The 27528-nt window shown below is 50.6% G+C and overlaps 1 protein-coding gene across 1 annotated transcript; it reads right to left on the bottom strand.

The window, feature by feature from the left end:
- Positions 1-1712: 1712 nt before the first annotated feature.
- On the bottom strand, positions 1713-27053 carry CLPTM1 (CLPTM1 regulator of GABA type A receptor forward trafficking). The gene is made up of 14 exons (XM_044434827.1): positions 26971-27053; positions 22403-22521; positions 13173-13296; positions 12457-12615; positions 11327-11444; positions 9819-9904; positions 6406-6526; positions 5259-5503; positions 4565-4658; positions 4085-4275; positions 3703-3798; positions 3280-3415; positions 2712-2879; positions 1713-2536 (listed from the first exon to the last, which is right to left on the bottom strand). The coding sequence occupies exons 1-14, from the start codon at positions 27025-27027 to the stop codon at positions 2217-2219; spliced, it is 2034 nt and encodes a 677-aa protein (XP_044290762.1). The 5' UTR covers positions 27028-27053; the 3' UTR covers positions 1713-2216.
- Between the last annotated feature and the right edge of the window lie 475 nt (positions 27054-27528).

The raw sequence follows: 27528 nt of genomic DNA, 5'->3' as shown, positions 1-27528 counted from the left end.
ATGCAGCAATCGCCCAAGCCATAAAGTCTCGAGAGACAGAATGGCACTGGGAGAATCTTATCTTGCTCGAAAACCAAATTCCTAGTCCTTAAGGCTAGAGAGAATTAGCAATGTCTAGATAAAGCTGGATGGAATCTCAGAAGACACGGAGGGACTCCAGAGACTGACTGTGCAGGAATTCTATGGGCAAGGAAGTTTCAAGACTTCGACTCCCTTGTCTCTTACATGAGTTTAATTTGCATACAGTATCCAAGCTGAGATTCCAACTGGGATCAGAAGCTGCTTAAAGATCATCTTTGATAGTGTTTTACTGCAGCTAGCGTTGGGGCAGAGGGGAACCTGCCCCAAGGAGGGTGGATTTTCATGGACATGCGAGCAGGAGAGCCTGCGGGATCATTCGTTTGCTGGCTCGTAAATGTGCGCTGGCTTCTGCTTCGCTCCCCTGCAGCAAGGAAGGGTATCCAGAATGCATCAGTTCCAAGATGTCACAAAGGGCCAAGAGGCAGCTCGGCTCTAATGCACAGAGCTGCGTAAGAATTCGTTGCAAAGTGCATTCCAGAGGCATGACTGGAGGCTGACTTAGCCAAGAGAGAATCTCCTGCTGCCCAGTGCAAGCAGGAGGTCATCCTTCTGCATGAGGCAGCATTTGCAGTCTCAGGATGGTTTGAGTTTGGTACCCAAATGACCAGCTGCCTGCTTCTGCCTCCCCAGATCCACAGCCTGGTCTCAGACATTGCCACATTTTTGCAGGATTGCTGTGCTTGGCACCAGACACAGGGGCTAGAATACCGGAGTTGCTAATACACCCCTGACCTTTTCAAAAAGGATTCTCTCTACCCGTCAAACCTCGTTGCGGTGGTTTGAGCTGCTTCTCCCATGCAATTGATCTACTACGTTTCACCAACTTGGGACAAATCTAAGAAGAAAGCAAGCGCTATCTCCCCATCTCCTTGCACTGAAGATCTGAAGAAAAGGCCTGCATAGCCAGATAGTTATGTGATTGCCTCATCTTTACCATCTGGCCACGGCTGGAATATGGTAGACAGGTCTAGCTCACCTCGCCCCAAAAAAGTCATTTTAGAGTTGGAAGAGACAAGTTAATTGTGCTGAGGTGGATCGCGCCTTTTCTAAAATTAATGCTAAAGGATCCCCAAGGTCGAGGTAGCAAGGAAACACACAGGGCCGCATCCAGGGCTCTGCCGCGCACCCGCTGGTGCCAGCAGGGCCCAGTGCCCGCCCAAGAAAAAGCGAGCCGTCAGAAAAGCAACCCCGGAAATCGTGCGAACGCTCGTTCCTGGATCAGGCCAGAGCATCCTGGATCAGCCTGGTTTCGAGCTGCTTTCAGAACTTCCAGGATGGCACGCGTGCTCAGCCCGCCGTTCAAGGAGTTGCTATGGAACTTTACTAAACTGAGCCGTGCTGAAGAAAGGATGCAGAATCGTTTTTTCCACAACCCAGTAACTACAGAAATTGTCGAAAAGGGTGTCCAGGCTGGCAAAAGGAGCTAACCTCAGGCAATGCACGCTTAAAGTAATGCCATGACGAAAACCTTAGGGGTGGGAGTCGCCTCAAAACCCAAACCTGTGCCTGATGCGATTCTTCTGCATCCCACAGAACTGTGGCGCATCGACACACGCACACAGACCGCACGAGCAGTAAATCGTTCCCCCGGACCTGGTAAAAAACGGAGGAAGACGCAACAGAGGGCTAGGTTGTGGTTCTTAACTTAAACACCCATATGAATTTATTAAATCCAGAGTCTGTATTAGGATGTAACGATGAGAAACGGTATTTTCTGTTTCATTTTGTTCTGATAATCAGCTCTCTTTATGAAACGGAGACACAACTCGGAGGGAAACTCCTTAATAACAATGTCCTAAATACCCGCACAATGGAATGAAGGTCACAATGATTACTGGTTTGAGTTTTGCGTTTAACATAGAGACTGACGGAGGGGTGAGTGGGGTGAGGTTTCTCTCCCATGGATACAACATGTCACACCGAACGCCACCAACATCTCCGGTGGTCTCTTTTCCCTCATCCTGGGACTCCCATGCCCCCCTGGCTGCCCCCACGAGTTGACTGGAATATAAAATAGAACGCTTTGGACCCTGGAGGGCCGAAGCAACGCCTGCCCCCACCCATTTGCCTTCTGTCCATTATCCAACAGTGAGAGTGTCAAGTTAGGGATTTTAAAAAATAACAGTTAGAGCAGGTTAATCTTTCTTCTTCTCCTCTGCCGTTTTCGGCAGGGCTGTTTCCAGGACGCCGTCTGGCACGCCTGCCGAGCCAGCCGCCGGAGTGCTGCGGGCCGCCCGCTCTGTCACTGCCGCAGGGGCGCCGTTGGCCGGGCCCTCTGAGATCGCCCTGGGCGCGCTGCTGCTGGCGGGCACTGCGGGATGGCCATCCTCCTGGGCCGCGCTCTGCGTCGTCGTCCGAGATCCCTGCTCCTCCCCACTGATCCCGAACTCGTTGACGCGGGTCGGATCCACTCGGTAGATCCAGCGCTGGTAGAGGTAAATGAAGAACACGACATCTGCGGGAGAGGGAGAGACGCCATGCGTTACAGTGGAGCAGACTCTGGGCAGGCGGGGACGGAGGAGCGCTTCAGCTCGGAGGGCTCCCTGTTTGGGGCTGAGGAGGGCTGCCCTCGTCTCTGGGGCAGGGGAGCGGGAAGAACACAGACCAGGGGCACAAGGAGAAGGAGTTACCATCTCGAAGGCATCCTATCCTGTACATCATGGGCATCTTGATGACGAAGGCAAAGAGGTCGTCGATGAAGGTGTTGAGGGCTTTGTAGGTGAGCATCCGCCATGGCAGGTGAGCGACCGACTTCAGCTTGTAGTTGATGAACAGCTGGGGCGTCATGGTGATGAACCCTGGAGGGGGCAGGCAGAACAGAGAAAGGCTTGAGACCATGCGGCTGGGGGTCAACCCGCGTTGGGGGTCACCCACCCCCAGGCGGCACCCTGCTTTCTCCTTCCTTGCCGTCTCAACTCAAGTTCTGAATCAATGCCTGACGAATGAAGGCAAACCAGCTGCTGCTCCCCCCAAGGGCTGCTTGCGAGGGAGAAGAGGGGGGCTGGATCCCAGCGGTGGCCCTTCTGGGCTCGCGTCCAGTTTCCACAGAGGCCAGCCCGCAACGCCCGCAACAGGCCCGGAATGCAGAGGCAATTCGGGCTGCGGCTCGCGAGCCCCCTCCAGAGCAAAGTGCCTCTTTAGGCAGCTGCGGCGGCTCGTTCTGCCCAGGACTGCTCTGGGGCCGCCCCGGCCACTCACCAAAGGTCAGCAGGAACCCGTAGAGCATGCTGAGGACCCAGGAGTACCAGCCCTTGTGCTCCAGGTACAGGAGGCTGTACACGGCGTAGCAGCCCAGTAGCGGGAAGAGGATCCAAGAGAGATACCGGAAAGCCATCTGGCAGGGAAACGGATGCGAAGGAGTCAGTTCCATTCTGGGGGGCGGGAAGTGGAGGAATTGTGCAGGCCCCCTAGCTCAGCAGGTGCTAACTGGGAATCCCACTCTTGGGGGAGGGTTTTTGAGGGGCCACGATTCACAGTCCCCGCCACTCCGGGTTCCTCGGGAATGCACTGGGATCTAAACGGTGCACCAGTTTTTGCAAACTGCCATCAGGAAAAGCGCCCCCAGTTGCAGTATGTCAACAGGCCTCTTGGCTCCCCCGCCAGAGGAGACCCTAAACTCACATCATCGTAGACTTTGGTAGATGTCTCTATGTATGTTGACTTGTCTTTGAATGTTAAGCGTGGGAAGATCCCGGCAACCTTGTTTTCCCGGTCCAGCTGTTTATTAGAGTGAACAGAGAGAGAGAGAGAGAGAAAGAGTGAGGCACCAGGACAAGGCGGTGCTCGAGCGACACAGTCGGGCTGGCTCAAAGCAAACAAGCCAGCTCACACGCTGAAAGGGGAGAGGAGCCCAGACAGGATAGACGGTGGCCTTTCCAGCCCTCTTCTGGACACTGAGCTGCAGGAGCCGTTGCCGTGCGCGTCCTGCCCAGGTTCTTGTATCGTGATTGCTCTGGCAAGTTGAGATTCTGGGGCAAGTGGGGGGGGGGCCACGAGCACTTACCCTGACGTCCATGACCTTGGTGATCTTCCAAAGGTCAATGAGGAGCCCAATGAAGACACTGACTTGCACCACAAAGTTGGTTTCGTTGTCCAGGATGTAAAGAAGAACCACAAGTGACTGGAACACCCCGAAGAATACGGACCGGACCGAGAGTCCCTCTAGAGACTGCCTGCTGTTCCAGAACTGAATATCTAGAGAGGAGGAAACAAACCTGAGAGAAGACTCTCACTTCGCCTAGATTCACGGCACGCCTGATGGGATTCCCACTGGCCGGGTTTGCGCTTGGCCAACTACGGCTTGGTACTAAAGCCACATAACCACGAGGAATTGGTCCGTTTGTAGCGTCACGGTGGTCCTGTTTCCAGAGCGTGGAACTTAAGAAGGTGCACTTGCTTCCCCACTACCTTTGGGCCTCAAGTTATGGGAGAGGGAAGAGGGAAGCAGGGCTGAGAGGAGAACAACGAAGACGTTGGGACCTACCATTTTTGAAAGCGAGAAATTCAAAAATGCTATGTACAATGGAAACCACAATAGTCAGAGCGAGCAAGTATGGATTCGTTTCCAACAGAGCAACCTAGAAGAAAACAGAGGGAGGGGTGTAAGGGCCAGATATTTCCAGGGTAATCCAAAAATTGACAAACTTGTAAGCACGCCAGAGCAGTGAAGAATATATTTGACAGGCCAGGAACTTTTCAGAATGTCCAAAGTCTGTTTTTATTTTTTATTTTTGGCAGGGTTTCTAGCCCTCATGGTTGCAGTGCAGTTTGAACTTTCAGCTGCAGTCATACATTGCTCACGCTGATTTAGGGGTTTGATGCTGAGCGCTTTAATGTCTTGGCAGTTTTAATGTTGCCGGTCTCTTCATATACTTTCAAGCAGAAAAACAGCTGTTACATAAATAACCCAACTTGATGTAAGAAGAGTTCGCCATAAGATGCTCTTGCCTAGATGAGCAATACCTTTATCCTAGCAGAGGCACGGCCCGTCTATGGATCTGCGGCTCATTTTCCATCGCATGGCTAAGCAAGGCTCCCTCTCTCAAAATCTGCCTTTCCGGTCCTCTCAGTTGCTGTAAGCCTATTAATTACTCCCATCTTAACTACCTGCTATTTATGGAACCAAGAGGAGTGGAACCCCATGGCCTTAAGAGCACCGCCAGTGCCGCCCCGCTTACCTTCACCGAGTCTTGCTCTTCGTCCGACTGTTCATAAAAGTCCTCCCCAAAGAAGTTCCAGGGGGACTTGGTACTCTGGGCCGCGTACAGCTGCCACCGCCACAGCGAGAGCGGGCAGAAGGACAGGCGGAAGGGCAGGCGCTCCACGGACTCGTTGATGGGGAAGTAGTCCTTCTGCAAGTTCCAGTAATCGTTGAAGTATAGGATCGGGTAGTAGTCGCCACTCACCGCGTCGAATTTCACATCTACAACAAAACAGCCCAAGGGATGTACACAGTGCGCCAGGCTGGACCAGGCTGCTGCTGCTGCGGCACGGCAGAGCACAGGAGGAGAAGGAACCCGGCCAGACACAGGTCAGAGGCTCCCTCAGCTTTCTGAAGCGCCACAGGCTGCCCCTCCCAACGCATCACAGAAAAACAAACAACGAGAACCAGTTGCTTTCTTGGGTGCAATTGATACACTGAGATAGTCTTGATGGAATTTTCTGGAATTCACAATATGGGCTGCATAGTTAGGCATTTTAACTTCTCAAGGAATGTTCTGGTTTTGACTGGGAGAGGGCTTGGGCATGTATGAAAAGAACATGTTGGGTTTAACAAGACACATTAAATCTTACATCCTTCCTGGTGTATCTGGGTGATGCAGGGTGTGTGTGGGCAGGGGTGTGTGTGTGTGTGTGTGTGTAGCACTGGGAGGAAAACGGAGATTCTCCGTTTGAAATCTCTACCGAAATCCTCCAGCTGATGTGCCAAGGCCCAAAACGGGGCTGTGCACATGCGTCGGAAGGGCGTCTTTTCGTGGGAAGAAACTTTTTTGCTGCTTCTCAGTGGCTTTACGTTAAGTGGCGCAGGCTGCCTGGGCAGGCTGCTGTTCCAGACTAGATGGCCCGGGAGGCCCCTTCCGACTTGCTCTGTTCCTGCGTTCTGTGCTTTAGCTGAGGGTCTCCCTGCTCGACAAACAGCACTGCACACGGGGGCTATGAAATGCCACATGCGTCTTTGGGTAGCCAAGAAAGCTGCAGCCCAAACGTACGCCGGGGGGGGGGGGGGGGGGAACAAGGATCTGAGGCTACCAGTGCCGGGAGGCTCATCTCCCGCCTGCCCTGCTGCCCAGGCAGCCCAAGGAGGCCGCTGTGCACGGCCCTTACATTGGTCCAGAGGTGGAGGGACGCTGCCCTTTACCCAGGGTGTGTGGTCATCCACAATGTTGATGGTGAGGTTCGGGTGCCAGTGCGAGATGACTTCCACGGGGCCAAAGTCTTCTGCTCTCTGCAACAAAAGCACAACGCCTGAGTCTCTCTTTCACTCTCTTTTTGTGGAAGGAAAAGGAGAGGGCAACCCCTAACTTAAGGCTGTTCCGGCAACTTGCAAAGGAAGTGACATCTCAGTGAGTTAAGCAAAGAGGAACGCTCCGTGGGAATGACTCGAATGCTCAAAGTGCGGAGATATTCCTCCTGATAACCAAAGCACTTTGGAATTTAACAGGGAGCTACACACCATTCCTACACCCCCTGAAGTGGACTTTTAAGCACATGAAAGATTAAAGATTGGGCCCCTTCATAGAAAGCCTCTGCATAGGCTGTTCTCAGCCTAGGAGGACACAAACTCAGAGCTGAACTTTATGCAGGGATACAATGGGAAGCCCCCTAAAGGAGCTGCTAGCTCTGACATTAATCCCTGGATCCTGTTACACTGTTAAATGGATTCGAGTAATTTACTGAGATGCCACAGAAGCAAAATTAAAGTAAAAGCAGCGAGTCACTGGCGTCACTGATAAAGGCTGAACACCACGAGAGTGGCGAGTCTTCCCCCTCGTCCTCACTGTCCAAGTGCAGGAACCCTCTGGAGGTACTTGAGCTGAGGCATTTTCAGAAGTGCAACCAAACCCCCAAGTTCTCCAAAGACCCTCAGCCTATTACATGGCACGTGGGAGGCAGAGAGGACCCACCCATCGAGTTACTCTGCCCCCTACTGGCTGAGGAAGGTTTGTACAGCCTTTCTTCGGATTTGGTTAAGTTCTGGTTGGGATGCTAGGGGGTGCAACCGAGCGTGTCCCACAGACCGATCAGGTGCGTGCCGCTTTTAGAAGCTTGGTTTCTGATACCCAAGTCCTTCCTTGATGTCACGAACACCTCACCCATTATCTCGTGGTCCCAGAGAGCCAGGCACAGGTCCTCTGCTACGGCTGGAGGATTATGGGAGGTGCAGTCCAACACCCATGGAGGGCGCCGAGAAGAGCGCTGGGGCTGTTCCACCCCTCTCGGAGAAGGGTGTTCTTCGCAAAGAGTCCAAAAGTGGCTAACAGGCTGCTCTGGGTGTCTGTGTATTATCACCTCCTTCCCTACATCCTCTCATGCCCCTTAAGATTGGCAGGAGAGGCCTTGCTCCGGGAACCCTCTCTGAAGGGGGGACGGAGGGTGTCTGCCTGGGGGAGGGCCTTCTCTGCAGTGGCGCCCAGGCTATGGAATGCAGTCCCCTAAGAGGTCTGCCTGGCGCCGACTTTATAATTCTTTTCGGTGCCTGATGAAAACCTTTTTATTTTCCCGTCATTTTAACAATTAGAAATTTTAATTGGTTTTAATATCCATAGTCATTTTTTGTTTTTGTCTTTGCTTTTGTTGTTGATTTGGATTTGGATTTTTAACAATATCATGTTTTTGCTGTTAATGGTGGTTATTTGTTGCTACTAATTGTTATAATTTTTGCTATTTGTTGTTGTTTAATTGTTATAATATTGTAAGCCATCCTGGGACGTTTTTCTCGTGTAGGACAGGATATAAATGTTTTAAATAGATAAATAAACAAACAAATTTGCCTAAAGAGTCCAGGGGGGTGGCCATGGTGCCCCTCATGCCAGACTCAAATGCACCCAGTAAGTTTGGGAGCCAAGCGAGCACCTGCATCTGTCTCTCCAGACAGGAGAGTGACTGCAGGATCCTGCTGCAGTAGCTGCAAAGTCTCAGCAGAACTGAGGGAGGCGGTTGAGGCCCCATCAGTGAGGGGTTCAAGGACAGGCTGGACACGCACATGGTGGACATGTCGTGAGCAGAGCCAGCTGCAGCCGGGGTCAGACTAGATGGCCCGGGAGACCCCTTCTGACTCGCTCTGTTTCTAACTGTCCGTCTGCGCAGAGGCTGACAGGAAGGAGGTGAGGGTGCAGCAATTACATCATGCAGACAGGCCAGGCAGCCTCCTTGGGAACTCCCAGGAATCTTTCATTGTTGCCCCAGGGCACAACCTTTGGGTCACGTCTCCTCGTACTCCAGGCCTCAGCCATGGGCGGGTCAACGGGGATTTTCTCTTTCAAAATGGCAACTGAGATTTCGCGAAGCTGGCCAGCTGCTGTTTGCTTGCAAACACTGTGCAAGCGAAGTCTTAATGAGGGGAAGAGCAAAGCACAGGCGAGGCCTGTGTGAATCGGACCTGCAGCGGCAGGCATTCCGAATCGGGCGCACGAGACACAACCGCTGCAAAGGCTTGCGATGCAGTTTGGACCCTCTGCTGTTGGAAGAGGCGGCTCCTTTCCCGCTTGCTGAGCTGGCCTGCAACATCTTCAGAGATGGCAAGGGAGATGCACTCTAATTATAGCTCTGTCAGAAGTCATGGGCTTGCAGAAAAAGCCAATGTGCTTGGCAATGGCCTCTGGCTAGCCTCATGCAGCCAGGCGCTCAGCAAGGCCCTCAGGGACAATCCAGCCATGGAGGGAGGGCTCCAGGGTTTACTGGATTCACAACAGATTTCAGTGATGGCGGCTGAGTTAACACACACTCCCAGGAGGTACAATGTCAACAGAACGTGAGAAGTGTGTCTCGAGTAACGGCCTCTCTCTCTCTCACTTGCATTCTCATATGTACACAGAACGAGGAAGGTGCTTCTGTCTGAATGGTACACAGACAGAAGCACCTTAGGTTTGCCCCCCACCCCCCACAATCTCCTTTCAGAGCATCAGGCAGATCAGCAGAGACTCCATCTAGTTCAGTATCTTGTTTCCGATGGGGGCTGGCCAGATCCGGTTGAGCAGCCCAAAAGCAGGGCTCCGAGCCCCCACCCTGGCTTCCACATGCCCCAAACCCTCTGTGTATAAAGGCTGCTTCCCAGAAAAAAGCTTGAAGTAAAACTATTGCTTTTAGTGATGTCACTTAATAAGATTTTCTTTCCTCTCACCCCGCCCCATATAATCTTTCCAGCTCTATAAATAAAAGGGTTCATGGAATTCCCCACTGCCCTTCAGAAGAAAGAGGTGGGGGAATAGAAGGTTTCAGTATATTATGAAGCGAGGAACTAAAAGGACTGGCAGAAATCGTTTTGCAACATTAAGTCCTGCGATTGCCCGCCAATGTCAATTTATCAGAGGCTCAGCTCTGCCAGAGAACCCTGGGCTGCCAATGTTACGATCGGGAAAGCTGAATTATGAGGACAGGGCGCACAGGTAGGAAGCGGCGCTAACCAGAAGCCCCTGGGGCTGTTCCCACTCTGAAGGGCAAAACTGTGACCTTGCTGGCAAAAGAACAGGAGGGAGAAGTATGCAGAGTGTGGCCCAAAAGAAACAAGCAACTGTTACTTTTATCATTTCTGGGTCTGCTTCCGTCTCCCCTGTCAGCAGATTCTTGGTTTTCTGGAAACGCCGGCGTTTGTACTTATTTATCACTGCAAAGGAGACATGGGAAAGACAGGTAAGCAAAAGGCAGTGTACTATAGCAGACAAAGCTGGGCTGCAGGGAGTCTGGCAGCCCAAAAATCACAAGCACCTTGTATACAACTCAGGTTTCTAGAGCCTATGACTGCGATGGATATCAAAAGGGGAGAGTCAACCCCTCCTAAAGGAATAAGGAACAAGGAGGCAAGAAAAAGCCCAAGCTTCTTGTGATCCTTGAATACATACAGAGCGAGGCTTTGTCTGGCTCTCCCCATCCCCCTTTGCTCTAGGCCGCTGGCAAGGAATCCAGGGTGCGATTTTAGGAAGACTGGAAGTTGAGACTCTTGCTCCACCTAAGCCCAAGACCGTTGACACTGACTGGCAGCAGCGGCTGTCCAAGGACTGAGGCATGGGTTTGGGCAGCCTTATCCGGAGATGCCAGGAGCTGAGTCTGAAGCTGGTCCTATTTACTCGGGCTGGTTGCAACTCTCTAAGGAACCTGCTGCATCACTGAGGCACAGCGTCATTCTCCAAAATGCTGAAATTAAGCCAGGATAAGCAAACGTGCTTAAATTCCAAGGACAGAAAAATAGACTTTTTGGCGGAGAAACTAGGCGGGGCAAGGCATACATACAGTGCTGACTAGTTAGTTCTTGGGTTTGCAAGAAGACCGGGGTCGGCAGATGGCCACCCTCCAGCAGGGACAGAGGGCCTTGCGCATGGGTGCGAATCCCCTCCCTGAAGGTTAACCCTACGCACACAGGCACACGTGGCTCAGGTGGAAGCCCGTGAGGCCCCTGCAACTTTCCCAAAGATGTTAACTCGATGGCCGACAAGAAAGATCCCGCTAGGACCTTCCCAGATGTGCAGAGCATCGTGAAGCCTGCGGGGCCTGCACAGGCTCCCCTTTGCCGCCAGAGGCATCGTTTTGCAAAGGGCACGCGACAAAAGCAGACCGACAAGCAACGCACATGTTCATAACCACACTGGACCCTGGGGGAAAGAGCCTTCCATAAATCCCAGTGAAGACATGTGGAGGGACTGTGATTGGCTGCAGTACCCTGCAGGGACCCCCCCCCCAGCACACACTTTGACACACACACACACACGCAGAAGTGCAACTTTCCTATCAGCACATTTAGTGCAGGGAAGCGTCCTTGCCACACTGATGCGGGTTGCTGACCTGCAAAACACTCAAGGCCCCCAACCACATCTGCCTTCTCGCAAGGAAGGGGAGGTACAGGGAAAAGAGAGGGCAGACTTCCTGGAGGGCGGTGAGGGGGCAGGAAGCAGGAAAGGACAAGAAAGCCGGTATCTAGATGCCGCCATTCCCTCCTCCCTTCTGGGACACGTGCAGACATCTCCCCCCCCCCCCCAACCAGTGACCGTGGCCTCCCAGAAGAAGGAAGCAGGAGGTCTGGACAAGGGCTCACTTCGTGAGGTGTGGACTGTCGCTAGTCGCCTGTACAGATTCTTCTGCTTCGGATCAGGATGGAAGCCACTCTTCGTAAAATACACGTGGATGTAGATGGAACCATTGTGCTGAACGCTCTGAAATGACACACACGTACCCACTCGCCTATGCCGCCACCTCGTTACCCTCTTGAATTTTGTTAAGGCCACCGTGCCGCCCCACATGGCGAGGTGCGATGCAGTGGCAGAGGATGCTGGCGCCGGCCCCGCCGGGCCACCTGCAGGAATGCCTGGCGTGGTTCCCCCAAGCGAGGCCACGGTCTCCAGCCTCTTCCCTCAGAGCCTGATCTGGGTGCCAGGCACTTTCAAAGCTGGGGGAGCAGACAGTCCTCACAGAACTGTCCCGGCCTGCTTGCTTCTCTTCCGAGGGGCCCCAGACTCAAGGCTGCCCCCATCTAGCAGCTCTGCTCCCCACCCGAAAAAGGCCAGGCGGGTCTTGTACCGGAGATGCGGACGGACAGTGACAACCCCATCTGCATCCGGAGAGAACCGTGACTGCGGGCAGCTTCCACATCAGCACTGAGCACGGAGGGTCCGGCTCGCTCCAGCCTGCCCCCCACAGTGGTCTCCTCCAAAGGTGCAGAAATATGGAGGAAGGGGAAGCCCCCTCCCCAGGCAACCTTTCTCTCCAGGGGTCTGCCTCCTGGGGGCTGCAGGTCATGGGCGGCAATTTTCCAATGTGGGGGGCGCTGCCCTGTGCCCCAGCATGGCTGATCGGCGGGGAAGAGGAGGAAGCAGCCACAAGGAAGAACAGTGGCCTCTGGCAGCCAAGGAGGGGCAGTTTGCCTCCAAACCCAGCTGCGGACAGGCAAGGATTCGCTTTACTTCCTTCTCGCTTTGCCGCCGCCCTTCAGTGGCAAAGCCCCACATCTGGCTTTCAAAAGGAAGCTACTCCTTCCTGCTGCACCACCAAATTACGAGGGCAATGTGGCTGTCTCAGGGAAGGACGCGAGGAAGGCTGGGGGGGGCCAGACGTGCCCCAAGTGTCCCCAACACCTGCGGCAGGTGGGAAGCCCACTGCAGAAAGTGAGGGACCTGGTGCAAGCACAGCTGGAGAGAGAGCGGCTGACAGCAGGGGCTGCTTGCGCACCTCAGGGATATCCAGCTCTGCATAGTGCTCATAGCACCCGTCGGAATTCTTGCCGCTTGTCCAGTCGCCGTACACAAGATCTCTTTGCTCCCAAAACAATGCCGAGGTAGCATTGAAATCTGTAAAGTGCTCATGCTCTGATATATAGACGTGAAGATCCTGCAGTGAGAAGAAAGGAGTTTTATTTGAGGCTGGCTACCCAACACTGGAAGACGCATATAAGACAGGTTTTTCTATTTTTTTTTTTTTAATCACTGGGGCTATGGATTTACGAAAATTTCTCAAAAGTGCAAGAAAAAATGTAGATTGTGGAGGTTGGCACAGAAGTTAAAATTCCCAGGAATCAAGACTTTCACTTCATAAAAAAGGCAAGTTTCTAGTCCTCATGGTTGCAAAATCATGCGTCAAAGCATGTTGGTGATGCATGTTGAAATTTTGGAATTTTGAGTAGCTGAATAAGACCGTCAAAGGGTAATGAATGTGAACTCAAAATAAAACTGGCAGAATTCATGGCACAAAAGGAATCTGCTCAGCTTCCACAATCTAGAAGGGCTACACAATTCTGCTTTTTCTTGATGCAGAATTTGGTTCAGCCAGGCAGAAATGAAATACGGAGAACAGGTGCATGTTTCTAACTCCATGTAAGAGGTTGTAGTACTGAGTTATGCCCCTTTGCAACCCCTGGGCCAGGGGACCCCCATTCCTGTTGTGCTTACCATTAAAGTGTCTTTAGGAAAGAGATTTCGGCTTGGCGCTCTCGGTGTCCCACCAGCGGTCGTCTGATCCTGTGGTGCCGGCCCACGACGGAACCAACTGCTGATGGCCCAGATGATAAAAATCCTGGGCATTGGGGCAGAGAAAAGGAGGGAATTAATGCTCGGAACAGTTAAAATCAGCCCCTCCTTCCAGAGGCAGCTCCTGAACAGGGAATTTCCAAACAGGCTCTTGATCAAACAAGACAAGCTTCTGGAAGACCAGGGTTATCAGGCATCACAAACCTAGCCAGGCCCTGGCTGGCAATTCCCTCGTTCTTGGGGCTGCATGTTGCGCAGAGCAAGGGGCTGCGCAACCGGCGTCCGTGACCCCTCCCCAGCTCACGGGCCCCCTCCTCCCCAGTGGAGGAGTTAGCCGTGTGCCACCAGTGCCAAGCACCACTCAGACACTTCCTGACACACAGGCAGGTGGAAAGGGAGAGCTGAGCACACAAGGACAGCTCTCCTGCATCGTCCAAGAGAGAGGCAGCACCGAGAACCCATGGCATGCCGGCTGTTTCCTCCCAGTCGCAGTCCTGAAGCCCTCGGCCAGGCACCAGCCCTTTCCCCCGGCTGAAACAGAAGCAGGAGAAGCAGAGCTGGTGCTCCGCGGACTGCGACGAGCGGCAAGGGTGGCCGGGAGAGCACACATCTGCCACCTGCCAGAGGCCTGCCTCAGGAAAGCCTGCTGTGAGCGGGGCGAGACCTGGGGCATGCCCAGAGCTGCCACTCGGAAGACCTTTCGCAGCTATTCTGTCTTGCTCCTTAACGGCTTTTCAGCAGGCAGAAAAAGAGTTGGAAGAAGTGGTGGGGAAACCCCGGGGGGCGGGGGGGAGAGCTATGGATGGAAGCAGCAGCTGCCTGGAGCCAGAAGTGTGCAAACACCCCCCCCACCCCCGTTCTGACCCTGACCTTCCTGGGCTTCCATCCCCTACAAGAGGCCAACAAGCACGGCCATTGTTACACGTGGGTTTCCAGACTGCATCTTCTGCCACCCCCAGACATCTCTGCAAAAGCCACAAGTTTCAGACACTGGCATGGGATTCTGAAATGTCTTAACAGTGACTGTGACTTTCGGAAGTTGCACTGTAACAGAATGATTGCTTTGCTACCTTTTTTAGGCCATTCCATAAAAGGCTTTTTCCATGATCCACTGCACACCTGCGTAACGCGAATCACTTGGCCTCTTCCTCCAACCTCACACCCCACACCCGATCGCCCTCTGAAATGTCAAGCGGCCAACAGGGACCTACTAGGATGATCCATTTTAAAGAAAATGGTGCGCAGGTCTCCTCTGAAGAGTGGAAGGGGAAGAAGCGGCCTATAAGGCTGGAGCCCCTCTCTGAAGAGCCTCCCGTTCTTGAGCTCATTGGCTTTTTTCCTCAACTCCTGAACACTGGCCAGGTGCAGGTGCTTCTGATTGCGACAGTGAAGGGCAGACCCGAGACTTGCATGGTGTTGTTGTTTTACAACTAGAACCCTGGGCTCACGCTAAAGTTACAGCTTCACTAATCTGCGTTACATGGCTGGGAGTGAACTGCGAGATCGGGCCAAGGTCCGTCGGGCCAAGGTCCGTCTAATCTTGCATTCTTTGCGCTAGCCGGCCCACCGAAACGTCCCCTCCCAATGCAAGCACACATTCACCTGCAGAAATACTAACTGGCCAACAGGTTCTACCTGGTGCTTTACCTTCTGCTCACCTCTGCGTTAGGAGGAAATGCAAGCAGGGTGTAAAACCTCACGCCTGGGACTCAAATGGACTCTTGGGACACTACGGTCTCCTGGCCCCACTCCAACTGCTGATCGCTGGGAAGTTTCCCAACATGGCTGCAGGGCTCTCCCTATTCCAAAGGGTTGAAATGCCTCTCCAAAGACACCGTTGCAGGCAGGAAGAGCTTTAAAAGGAAAGATCCATGCATTTTTGGCCCTTCCCTTTTTGGAAGCCTTGCCTGACATTAGGATGAGGCCTTGAAACTCACCTGAAGTGGAACCTGGCTCCTGTGCAAACAGGTGTTCTGAAGCAACAGGGATGCAGCCCAGGGGGCAATTCTAGCTGGCTCAAGCAAAGCAGCATTTTACTCAAAAGGAAGAGAAAATTATTCTGGAAGGTCCAGAGCCTGTGCCATGCAATACAGCGGCTGAATCTTAGTGGTGAGGAAAGGACAGTTTGGGCCAGAAGTCCCTGGCTCAGATGTCGCCTCTTCGACGCAGGGACGGTGCTGCCGGTTCCCCCTCCATCTGGGGCAGCACCGGTGCCATCCCAGGGCTGCTGCAGGGACCACACCGACGACACATGATGCGGGATCACTTTAAAGATCCTAGAGCGCCACGTAAATGTAACTTGCAGTATATTTACGGGCATGTTTAATGCTGCATTTGAAAACCATCTCCATGGATTTGCAGCTCAGCCATCTTCTTAAATGTATGTTGAATTATTGTTGCTACTTTTAAAACGGGTCTTTTGATGTGTCTTACCTCTAGTTTTATCACTAAGTTTATGGCATTTGCTTTTTATTTATTATGTATCTCACCCTAAGCACTTCAGCTACAGATCAACTCATAAAATGACTAAATACTTTCAATAAAGCACTTTAAAATAATTGTGGTTAATGAGTGGATGGAGGCATACCAGTCACTCTTGGCTGACTAGCTGCAGAAGGGACCCCCTCACCCACCCCCAACTCCAGAATTTGGTCATTCCTGTTACCGGAGACAGCCATTTGGTCCCTCCTAAAAGACTTCAAGAGAAAGGGAGAGACAGACAAGATGCACCTGGCTGTCGTCATCGCTGCTCAGCGGATTCTTTCTGCCTGCAACTGGCGAATACAAGAACTGGGAAACATAAGATGCTTTGACTCGGAGCCCCGTACCGAGCAGGGGTTGCCCCCACTGGCATTATTGTCCTTTTCCAATGCTACTATTTAAAGATCTTTAGACTCGCCACCTTCCCAGTTCTGACTTAAGCTCACCCCGCTCCTACCCAACCTTATCAGTGTCTTTTCTGCCAGACTGCTAGACCTCCCGCCACCATTCATCCTGGGGCCAGCTTAGCTTTTGCAATATCCTCTGGGGAGGAAGGCGGAGCAATACCATCAACAGAACTGAATGCAGTGTCTGTACCACACCAGTATCACACCTCTTGATACGTATCGCTGCTGCTGCCGCCTCTACGACAAATGCAGGGGTACTCAATTTATGCAGGCATGGAATTATATTGTGTGTAAAACATATATACACACAGTAACTACTGCCGCTACCCCCCGCCCCCCCGCACCACAAAAGGATATCAAGCCATAAAACTGGGAACTTGTGGCTGCATTCCAGTTGCCTCCAAATCGGTGCCGCCATTACCTGCTTCAGCTCCTGGTTTACAAACAGCCTGATAATGGATCACCATCATTTATAGTCGTGATTATTTCTCTCCCACTTCTCCAAGGAACTCAGGATAATTTCATTCTCCGCCCTGCCCTGCCTTTATTCTCACTCATCCACTCTGCGAGGAATGTTAGGCTGCAAGTGGCTCACAGACAGTCAGGGACGGAACGTCACAACCCAGTGGGGATTTGAGCTCCAGCCTTCATGCTCCGTGCCTGCCGACCCACTGCCTTGGGTCTCTTCTCTGAGGCTTCCTTTGTGGGAGAGTGTATAAACCGCTTGGGACCTGGATACCTGAAGGAACACCTTCCTCCGTATTTGCCCTCCCGTCCCGAGATCGGCAGCAGAGGCCCTCCTCCGGGAGCCCTCCGGGAGAGACATTAGGAGGCAAAGTACCCGGAGGAGGGCCTTCTCTGTGGTGGCGCCCCGCCTATGGAATGCGCTCCCCAGAGAGGTCTGCCTGGCACTGTCGTTATTTTGTTTTTCAACGCCAGGCTAAGACCTTTTTATTTCAACAATATTTTAATAACTTTTAACATCCGCTATATAGGTTTTGATCTGCAGCCAGGGTGGATCTGGATTTTATTTGTATTATGTTTTATTTTATTTTTTCTTATTTACGTAAGCTGTCCTGAGGCTATGCGATGGGAAGGCATACGAATACTCTGAAGGAAGGAAGGAAGGAGGGAAGGAAGGAAGGAAGGACGGACGGACGGAAGGGCAGGTGTTGCGATGCCTTAGGAGCCTGAGTGCTCATTAGGTACAGAGTCAAAATGGCACTCCAAGGCAAGTTGGTAGTGGCTATGGAAGGAATCCGCTTCAGCAGCAAAGTGTGTTAGGGGTGTGAAGAAAGAGGCAAGAGGCAAGCGGAATTCAAGCCCTAGTCATCCTTATGCAACCATATTTGTGGACCTCTGATGTTCCAATTAATATATCAGTGTGGTTAATCATCTAAAACTTTAACCAAAGATTTTTGGGGGTGGGGGAGGAATCAATTGAAGCAGGTCCCTTGCTTTGTAAAGGAGGCTTACTGTATTTCTCAAGGACACTTGCTTCAGGAAACACAGGTTTCACAGGCCTGGCTCCTCACTCCTAACCTTGTAAACATCAGCACTGCTGGCACTGGAAAGAATTCGCACATCTCTTCCCACATTAACAGACTAGCGTGTTTAAAATCATGGCTGGAGAGAACAAGCCCACTGGGAAGACAAAATCACAGTGCTGTCAGCTTCCGTGACTTCATGAATCATCGGCTAGACCCACAAACACAGCAGGGCCTGCAAGTGTCGCCTGCTTCACAAAACTGATGAAAAATACAAACGCCTTTCTGTTCTCTGACAATGACCAGTATCTCTTCCTTTGAAAATCACACTCCAGAGACAAGGTCACCTTTATTCAAGGTTCCTCCTCCCAAACACCTTGGTGGGGGGTTTTCAGTCCACAGGTTGAACCAGCCAGCCAGCTTAAAGCCAGAGTTAATTAGCTAAATCATTTTTGCATCAGAATCACACAGCACCACTTGTTAAGAAAGAATTAGGTGATCTGACAGGGAACTTTTACAAAAGTGTGGTTCCTTGATAGTTCATTTCAACCTGTTGGTGACTAAGCAAGACATGTCCGAGTAGGAGGGCCAGTAATGCCTGCAGAGTGATGTACACACACACTTTCTTTGGCTGCTAACAATACTAGCAGTGCTTACGAATAACTGGGTGATCTAAAAGAAGGGAATGATTTAAGCTGCTTTGTGATTAAGGCCTCCCTGCTTAAAATGGGCCCCAATCATCGGGAAATTTCTCAACCCAGTGCGAGATGGATTATTAATTTAACTTCAAAGTGATGCTCTGGATCCATTTGCAAGGGGCCCCTCGCCAAGTAAAGATCACAATGATTTTTGTACACTCGCAATTCTGAAAATACTGCCGCACTAGCCCATTTCTTGGGAGAGGACGCTCCAAAGCTGACCGTGTTCCAATCTGATTTGCATTAATAAATTGAAATGTTTAATAGTTCTAATCGCTCAAAAGTTTGCCGCTTGACTGGCGCTGCATGGGTGCCAAAAGCTTTTGCTGATGCAGCTCCAAGAACAGTACAGCAAAGGCTTTGGAAGCAGAAATTCTGGTCTCCTGTCAGGTCACCTTCAGAGATCATTCTAAGCGGGTGAGAGTGGTCAGCACCTCTGAATATTTCTGTTGCCCCGTCGGTCTTGTGTTGCTGGGCAAGTAGTGGGGTGGAGACGGTTAAATGAGGAGAAGGTGACCCTGTCCCTGAGATAATGTTGCTTTATTTGCTCACTGGAAAGCTGACTGTCCTACCCATCGTCCTGGACCTTCATCTGCCCTCTGCAGCTGAAGCCTGTGATGACTGGCCCAGTACCAGCGGCAGCTTTGCCTTCATACCGTTCCGCATGACTCCATCCTATCACAACAGAAGGTGGCCAGCTGGACTGGAGAACCAACAGGCACCCCCCGCCGCAGAAACCCACACACCTCAAAAACTGGGAGCAAACAAGCCCACCCTGGATAAACTGCGAGCACACCAGGGAGCCACCACATGCGAGGCACTGCAGCATGGAAGAGTCTCTCTCTTGAAATGCAGGGGAAGCACGTACCACAGGACACTGTGAAATGTGATCCCAAGTAAATATATAATTACAGTCACACCCCATGTCATTTTAAGACTCCATATAGGATACCTGCTTCTGCACAGTGATATGTCTTTTTCCCCACATAAACACCTTTCTTTCTTTCCTCTCCAATTTCCTCTCATTCAAATGAACGTAATCTGAAGGTGGGAGAGAGGGTGCAACAAGTCTGTATGCTGTGTAGGAACCTGGGATGTCTTACGTATGTTTAAAAGCTCAAAATGCTTTAAATAGTCAGTTGTGCGACGAGCAGCTGCCGCAACCAAAGCAACCTCTTCCAGTGGAGATGCAACGGCTTGCATGCACACAGCTGAAAGCGCTCTGCTGAGGGCGGCAGTTCTGCATCAGCAGGAAGGCGCAGCCTCATCACCACGTGGCTGGCTACAGTCACCAACCGCATATTTTTATTTATTAGATTTATACCCCGCCTTTTTCTTTTTAAAGAACGCAGAGCAGCTGATATCATTTTCCTTCTCCTGCTCGCCATCTTCTCCCCGCCACAACAACCCTGTGAGGAAGGCTGGGCTGAGAGTCTGTGACTGGCCCAAAGTCACCCAGTTCACTGAGCAGCGACTAGAATCCAAATTTATTTATTTATTTAAAACATTTTTATGCCACCCTCATCACAACGAAGCCTTGGAGTGACTCACAACAGAAACAAAATACATGAATAAGTAACAATATAACAACAAAAAATTATTTAAAAACCTCCGGTGCATCTTGGCTAAAAATTTAAAATCCTATACAAATAATTTAACGATTAAAATAAGTTGCAGCTCACCTGAGTCCTGGTTCTGCACTCTTAACCACTATACCACATGGGCTACCGATGGTCTCAATGGCTTGGACCACAATTTGCAGTCTCCCGCCAGCGTGATGGGATTTGTAGTCCAGCTCCTTGGGAAGGCACCAAGTTGGAGCAGGCTGCCCTATTCCACTTTTTCTTTAGAAGTAAAGGAAGCCCCTCCCATAAGAAGCAAGGCACTGACTGCTGAGGGCGAAGCAACAGATTTGGAGGAGGCATTGCCAAGCTCACCACCGTCCCACAAAAACTCCCAGAAGAGGGAAGTCTGGCAGGACCACAAGGAGAAGAACCAGCAACCTGCACCAGGGCAAGCCTGCACAGGACACACAAGAGCCCGACCACAAGAGGCTTTAAAAAATTAACCCTCTGAGCACGGACTTTCTCAGAGATGCACTGTAATAAAATGATACAAAAGTGTACTGTGAACCATTCAGTGCCCTCAGAATTTTGTTGGAAACAAAATCCAAACCTGTTTGGCTTCTGGAAAGTAGAGGGGGGGTTGTGTGAGAGAAGGTATTTCCTGCTGAGGAATTATTGATACTGGCCAACAACAGTTTTTCATGAAATAACAGGCCAATAAAAGCTAGGAAAACCTCAGGAATCTCCTGCCTACCCCTACCCTGATTTGCAACAGGTCATGCTCATCCAAAAGATGACACGCTGCTGCACAGGAAAATATTAATTCAGTGCAGCGTGCCAAAGTCCCACTGCTTCAGAATTTATGCTGCCAATAAAACAACACGAAAGAGGGACGGCACTGGTGTACTACTTGGATTCTAAGAAAAGAGTTCGTTCTTCATGCAGTCACATTCCACTCAAGGGCTGCAGGTCCTGAATTTCTCAACAGGGGCTCTGGACTGCACTATGCAAGAAATATATTTTGCGTCTCTTAATCCTCCCTTTAAATTGGGGTTTGGTGGCACCCCCACTGTGACTTCTCACGGTGCATATGCCAAAGCATATATGTTCCTTTCCATAGCCTCATTACCTGCCACCTGTCAACCAATCTACCAAGATGCCAAGCTCCATTTAAGGGGTCGGTACTAAGAAAATCAGATGTGGAGACCAAAGTTCCAGGCTAGTCTCCTCCCTGCCAGGCAAGCTTTCTGTTCTTTGAGTGGTGTGGGTGAAAGATGAGGGGGAAGTGGGAAAAGGGTGCAGGGCGCCAATTCCTCCCCACCCACTTTTCCAATGGAAAAGATAAGAGAAGTTTGGAAGAACATGGTGGGGGCGAATCCTCCTACAAAATGTTCTCTTTTGCAGTGAATTACTTTTTTGGATGAGGTTTAACTCAATCACAATGTGCAGAATGAGGTTGTTTAGGCAAGAAATTAAGTTCCACTAAACAGAATGGGTTTTATTTTTGAATATGCACTGGCAGGAGCATTGTACACTTTTCCTAAATATGCCAGAGCATACAATTCTATTTCCCAACTAAGAGAATGATCCCATGGTCCCAAGACATCCGCTGTCAGGCCAGAGTACACTGTGGATTCCCAGATCTAAAACAAAGCTCCAACCCCAGAGCTGCAACTCTGAGCTTTTATTTCACTCCCAACTGGCACAAAAAGAATTTTGCTGGCTGCCTCTCTCAGGCTGGGAACTCAATTTCAGACAGGGGGAAAAGGAACCATTCCGGTAAGTGGGATGGGAGGAGAAAGCAGAACTCAGGGCTCAGCATAGCCTGTGCGCTACCTTCCCACACCTCTGAAGTGCCCCAGATGCATATCTGGAAAGAGCCATCTACAACTCAGTTTAAGGTAAGGGTTGGTAATAAAGAAAGCTGTGCATATATTTCAATTCATCCCAACATTCCCACCCACATAAATACACCTAAAATGGGAGGAAATCACTTTTCCCTAAGGCTTTAAAATTTACGGAGTTTTTAACATCTTTATTCTTGCGTGGCAAATTGACGTTCAGGCAAATGAGCTTCACGTGTTCGGATACAAGTTCAGCACCTGCTGCCTGGGAGAAGCAGGCTTTCGGCAGGTCGTTTAGCATAGCAGCCAACAGACCAAGTTTGGGGAAGTGGAAGCCAAATTCAAATTCCACCTGCGCCGTGAAACTGCTGGGTTTCTTAGCAGCGACTCCCTCAGCCTGCCACTGCCAGCTGCGATACGGGCACACAGCTTTTGGAAGGATCAGCAAGGTCATATCTGGAACACGCCATGAGTGCACCAAGGCTCCGCAGAAATGCCACTTTTTATTTCTCCAAGTGCACAAGGCAGCGAGTGGCTGCTCTTTTCACAAAGTACAGAAACATGACCCACGACATGCAAATGCAAAATCAGGAGTTAATTCAAGGACAAATGAAGGATGATACACGCATGCAGCACGAACTGACAAGGCGAGAGCCCATCAAGATCTCACCTGAACAAGACTCCTTTGATGACTTGCCAGGCATTTGGCGCTTGCTGCTGGGGCTGGTTCTGTTGCTGGGTTTCGACGACCCCTTCGCCTCCCCCTGCAGTTCCATTGCTGGTCACTTGCTTTACAAGTTGGGAGAAAAACGGGAAGATGGAGATCAGTAGGAGCAACTTAGCATAAGCAACAGAGAGGCTCAAAGTCCCTGGTTACTAAAAAGCCAGGGCAGGTCAACGGGACGACACAAGACGCCCTTGCTGGACTTTAGACCAGCCTTCCTAGATGGTTTGGTCGACTCCTACAATTCCTATTGTCCACGTTGGCTTGGGTTGATGGGAGGTGAAGCCCAGGACTTCTGGAGGCCATTAGGTTACAAAAGGTCGCTTCAGGGCACCCTCAGGTCCCTGGATGTTTCTAGGGTTTTTATTTTCATGAAATTCACACATCTCCCCACATCTCCAGCCATGTTTCTAGGGTTTTTATTTTCATGAAATTCACTATAAATCCATCCGTCCATCTATTTATGTGTATGGGGGGGGAATCACCCCCAGCCAGCAGTCCCAGTCCCGCCTTCTTAACCACTACGCCATGCTGGCTCTCTGCCTTCCCCAAACTATTAATAGTCAGCCTCTCTCATTCTTGCCACCACAGGTTTTTTCCAACATTAAACAGGCATGAATTGCCAACTTTTCTCATACAGAGCCGGTGCTGGCCGTGCGATCACTTTGACTCCTCTTTGCTGCATCTCTTGTATTTCAGCAACACCCCTTTCGAAATGAGAGAACTGGAACTGTGGGCAATATGCCAAACGTGGCTTTGCTGAGGTTTTAGATTAAGGCACTGATGATACTTGACCACTTTGTTCTCCATCTCCTTCCTAACAATTTCTAACACACTTGGTTTTCTACTGCAACAGCACATAATGGACATTTCCACTAAGACAGCCATGAAATGACCCCGACTTCCCTTCCAAAAAAGTCACAGCCATTCCAGACCTCTTCAATTTGGGTCACCTACATTTCTACGTGAATGTAGGATGCTGTATTTCGTACTTTCTTAGAACAAATCTCATTGCCATTTCATTCCCATTGATGCAGTCTGGAGCGTTCCCTTACTGAAATATTTGCAGTTTGCTTAGATCTTCATGAATATACCTCAGCACCAGGCTGAATACAAAACCCACTGTTTATTAACATCCAATCTTATAGAAAACGTCTGTGTCTAGAACTTTTTCTAAATCTGGGTACAATGACCCAATTTGCACAAAACCAACCTGATGGGTTATTGGGAGCGAGCAAGTGGGCTACTTTTCATCCATCAATCACTTAATTTCAGCTTTTGTTCCCAAGTTGTTTGTTGTGACATGAAAATTCTGGGTTGATGAGGAGGCAATATCCCAGAATTTCAACCCAACAACTAACTACAGGTTAAAATCTGGATCCCCCCCCCCACACACACACCCCGCAACAACCTAGCATTCCAAATTCATGTGAGAGGACGAACAACCCCAGAAATGAAGTGGGAGATGGTAAGTAGTCAGTAGGATCACTCCTGCATGGGCCCCAGCTAATTGTGCTGTTTAAGCTATGATGTGTGAACCAAGACTGTTTACTAGCCTTGGGTTACCAGGATAATATTTGCAAAGTTTCTCAACCACCTAGGAAAAATAACTTGTTGTGTTACTTTCATAAATAGCACTGATTTGAGGAAGGGAATACCTGAATTAGCTACATTACATTGCTCAGATTTGTCAAGAATAAGGTTGAAGTACCTCATCACTATCAAGTCAATTTTACAGATAAGAAATTCAACTGATGTTTCCAATCACTCCCAACAGGCACATGGGGTCAGATAAGTAAGCCCACGAAATGAATATTTGAATGAGCAAATTCACTTACATAATACACCTGAATATCAAAATTCAGCTCAGAATTCCAGGCCCTCAATTCTTTTCTCAAGAAAGAATGTCAAAAAATGAGTGTGCTATCATTTGAATTCAAGGCTGTTGGGAAAATTAAGGCTTCAGATCTGGATTAAAATATTACTATGCAAAACTACAGTATTTAAAACCTCTAAAGAGAAGGGATGCTAGGCCACTGTGGAAAAAAACAGAAGTGATAAGCAAGGAACCAAAGGGAAGTATCATGAAGGGACCAGGTAATAAATGTCCCAGGGGAATCCCAATGTGAGAACAGATCTAAAAGGCTGCAGTGGTTTTAAGAGACAGATGACAGGCAAAAGATTAAACAGGCAATGCATGAGTGGTTTTCCTGCAAAGGGCGGAGAAAACAGGTGCAGAAAGGTAATCCCCTCTGCCCCTCCCCTGCCGTAAGCAGCAACAACCAGCAGGATAAACACTGCTGCTTAAACATCTGATAGCAATGGCACACACATCTGGTTTATACCAGAAAACATACCTCAAATGAGTAACTTTCAGAGATCAAAAGAGAAGTAATTTCCCACCCTCAAAGGAAGCCACTAATGTTCGAAAGAGAGGAAGTGCTCAGAACACCAACTCATCCAGAGATACAAAGGACAGACTCCCCCATCAATTTAACCCCCCCCCCCCCGCCAATGCTGAGACAGGACAAAATTATCCTCCCCAGTGCAGGACCAATCAAAGTCTGTTAAGAGCAGACCCACAGTAGGCAGCATCCATTATGGGCAACTGCCTTAGGCTCAAAGAATCCAAGCAGCTGTTCATTGTTCCTTACAGCTTTCATTTTGGATCTAACCAAAATTGAGTTACATGAGCATCTTACAGAACAAGCCACATGCCAGGAGGGGCAAGAATCTCTTTACAAAGAAAAGTGGGCACTATCTGCAAAACAAGATTGCAGTTCTGCAACAAAAAAAATGGAGTTCTAATGAGTTGAAGGGGGACGCATTCATTCAGCAGATGAAAAACTATGCATACACACACACACACACACAAGAAAAAAAAAAGACTGCTGGGAAAGAATGAAGGCAGAATGGGCAGCTGTCCAAAAGGGAAATTTCATGTGGGTGGATTAGAGGAGGAAGAAAACCAGTTTCCTAGGTAAGGAAGTCAAAGGCTGATTTCCCAGAATAAAGAAAAAAGATAGTTCTCTGTGAAGGGAAGCTCTAAAGCTGGCAGTAACAATGGGGAATATGAGGCCACTCACCAGCCTAGAAGCGAAAGGGAAAGTAGTGCAGAATGACACCTGTTAATTTAAGGAGGGAGTTGCTACAAGGATATTCCGAAAGAGTGGTTGGGAAGGGGAAGCAGCAAAGACTAATCTTGGAGGAAAGGTGAAAGACTGGTAGAGAAAAAGACGGCACCAGGCCAGAAGGAGATGGGGCAGACACACACACAGAAGGGAATGCCATTAAGGATAGCCGGCAAACCCTAAGAGAACCATTTAGGAGATAGTCCCTCCATTTTTATAAGGGAGAAAAGCACAAACAGTGGGAAAGTAACAGGAGGAGAATTCACTGGCATACATCTGAGGAATCAGACCAGCTATCTAAATGGAGGCAGAGAGAAGCCCACATTTCTTTGGTGTTGAGCCAATGGGGAAGAAGACAGAGCAACGAATAGGAGGAAAAGGTGCACCCAAAGAGAGTGGGAGGCAGACACACCTGAGGGAGCAGCAGCTCTCCAGCCAGGATGGTGTAACACAGAGAGTGTGGGACTCATGTCCAGGTGATTCCTGAGTGTGAAGCTGCTCCCTCTGCAGCCTCAGGTCAAGCCCAGAACTCATTCACACAGCAACCCCTGACCTGTGGTAAAAGCCCCTTTAACCACCTGAGGCCTTCCGCTTATATGGAAGACTCAAGTACCCTGGGGTGGGCCAGACTGTCACGCAACTTTCTCATCCAGCAGGTGCAGCTGCATGGCTGAAAGTAGGGCAAGATGCCCCCCATACGGAGTAAAGTAGTGATTACTGAGCCAGGCTAGGGCTGGGGGCCCCAACCACAAGCCCCCATTCAGCCATGAAGCTCCCCAAGTACCCTTGCACCAGCCACTGGCTCCCCTGAGCCCACCCGACTCGCTTGCCTGTTGTGAAGATAAAAGCTGGGCAGGCGTGAGAAGCAAGAAGAAAACCCGCTGCCTTGAACTTCTCGAAAAAGATGGAATACAAAGGAAGACATCTCGATTCAGGTTACTTAACTCACCCTGGGGTAGTTTGGTTAGTGGTATGGCAGCCCTCTGGAATATCTCTTAGCCCAGCCTTCCTCACAGGGTCGTTGTTCGGGCCGGGAAGGTAACGGGGAGCTCCGGCCTCGTTTTGCCCCCTCCCCAAGCCCACCCGGAGCAATCCTGAAAAATTCAGGCGGCAATAAAGGAATGCGACGAGTCTACGAGAGGGGAATGCCCCTGGGGAAGGGAGATCGGGGCGGCCGGCGGCCACGGCCGGAAAACCGGGGCAAGAGGTGGGTGTCACGTGACCGACGGGCAGGGAGGGGCTGGGGCAAGAGGGAAAGTGCCCCCGGCGGGTAGGGGCAAAACGGAGGTGACGTGCGGAGTAACTGCCCTCAGAGAAGGGGTGCCGCTGAAGGGCAGCCCCCATGAGGGGGGGAGATGGGAGAAGGGGCTCTACGGCCGCTACCTGCTCTGGGCCGGTCCCGGGACCCGCCGCCGCCACCTCCGTCTCCGGCGCCGCCATCTTGCTGCGCCGTTGCCTGGCGTGGATCTCGCGAGCTTTGGCGCCGCCGCCGCCGCGCTCAACGCCCGTTCTCCCCCAGCCGGGCCACGTGACCGCCTTCCTCTGAACTCGAGAGAGTCCACAGGCTACCGTCAACTCGCGAGTAGCCCCGTCGCCGACGCTGTATTGGTCCTTCTTACCTTCACTCAAACATATAGGCGTCCCCCTCGCAACGGCGGGGCGCGATGCTTCGGATTAACGACCCCTTCTTCCTTTCTGTATCTGTCCTCATGCAGAAAAGATATGTGGGCTCTTACATCTAAACCCCTTTTTACCCATAAGCAAGAATCAACGATTACTTTCTTAATTATACTTATATTCCGCTTTCTTTCCTGTAAGGCCGCAAAAGCGGTGTACACATTCCCCCTGCTTCTCTCCCTGTTATATTCTTAACAACCCTATAGGATATATATTGGTCAGAAAGGACATCAGCATATTACAAGAGTGCACCCATTTACAGTG

This window comes from Varanus komodoensis, unplaced genomic scaffold, assembly GCF_004798865.1.
Source record: "Varanus komodoensis strain SLA01 unplaced genomic scaffold, ASM479886v1 scaffold29_1, whole genome shotgun sequence".
Classification (NCBI taxonomy): domain Eukaryota; kingdom Metazoa; phylum Chordata; class Lepidosauria; order Squamata; family Varanidae; genus Varanus; species Varanus komodoensis.
The sequence above is the reverse complement of the archived record's forward strand: the minus strand, read 5'-3'. Positions and strand labels throughout refer to the sequence as shown.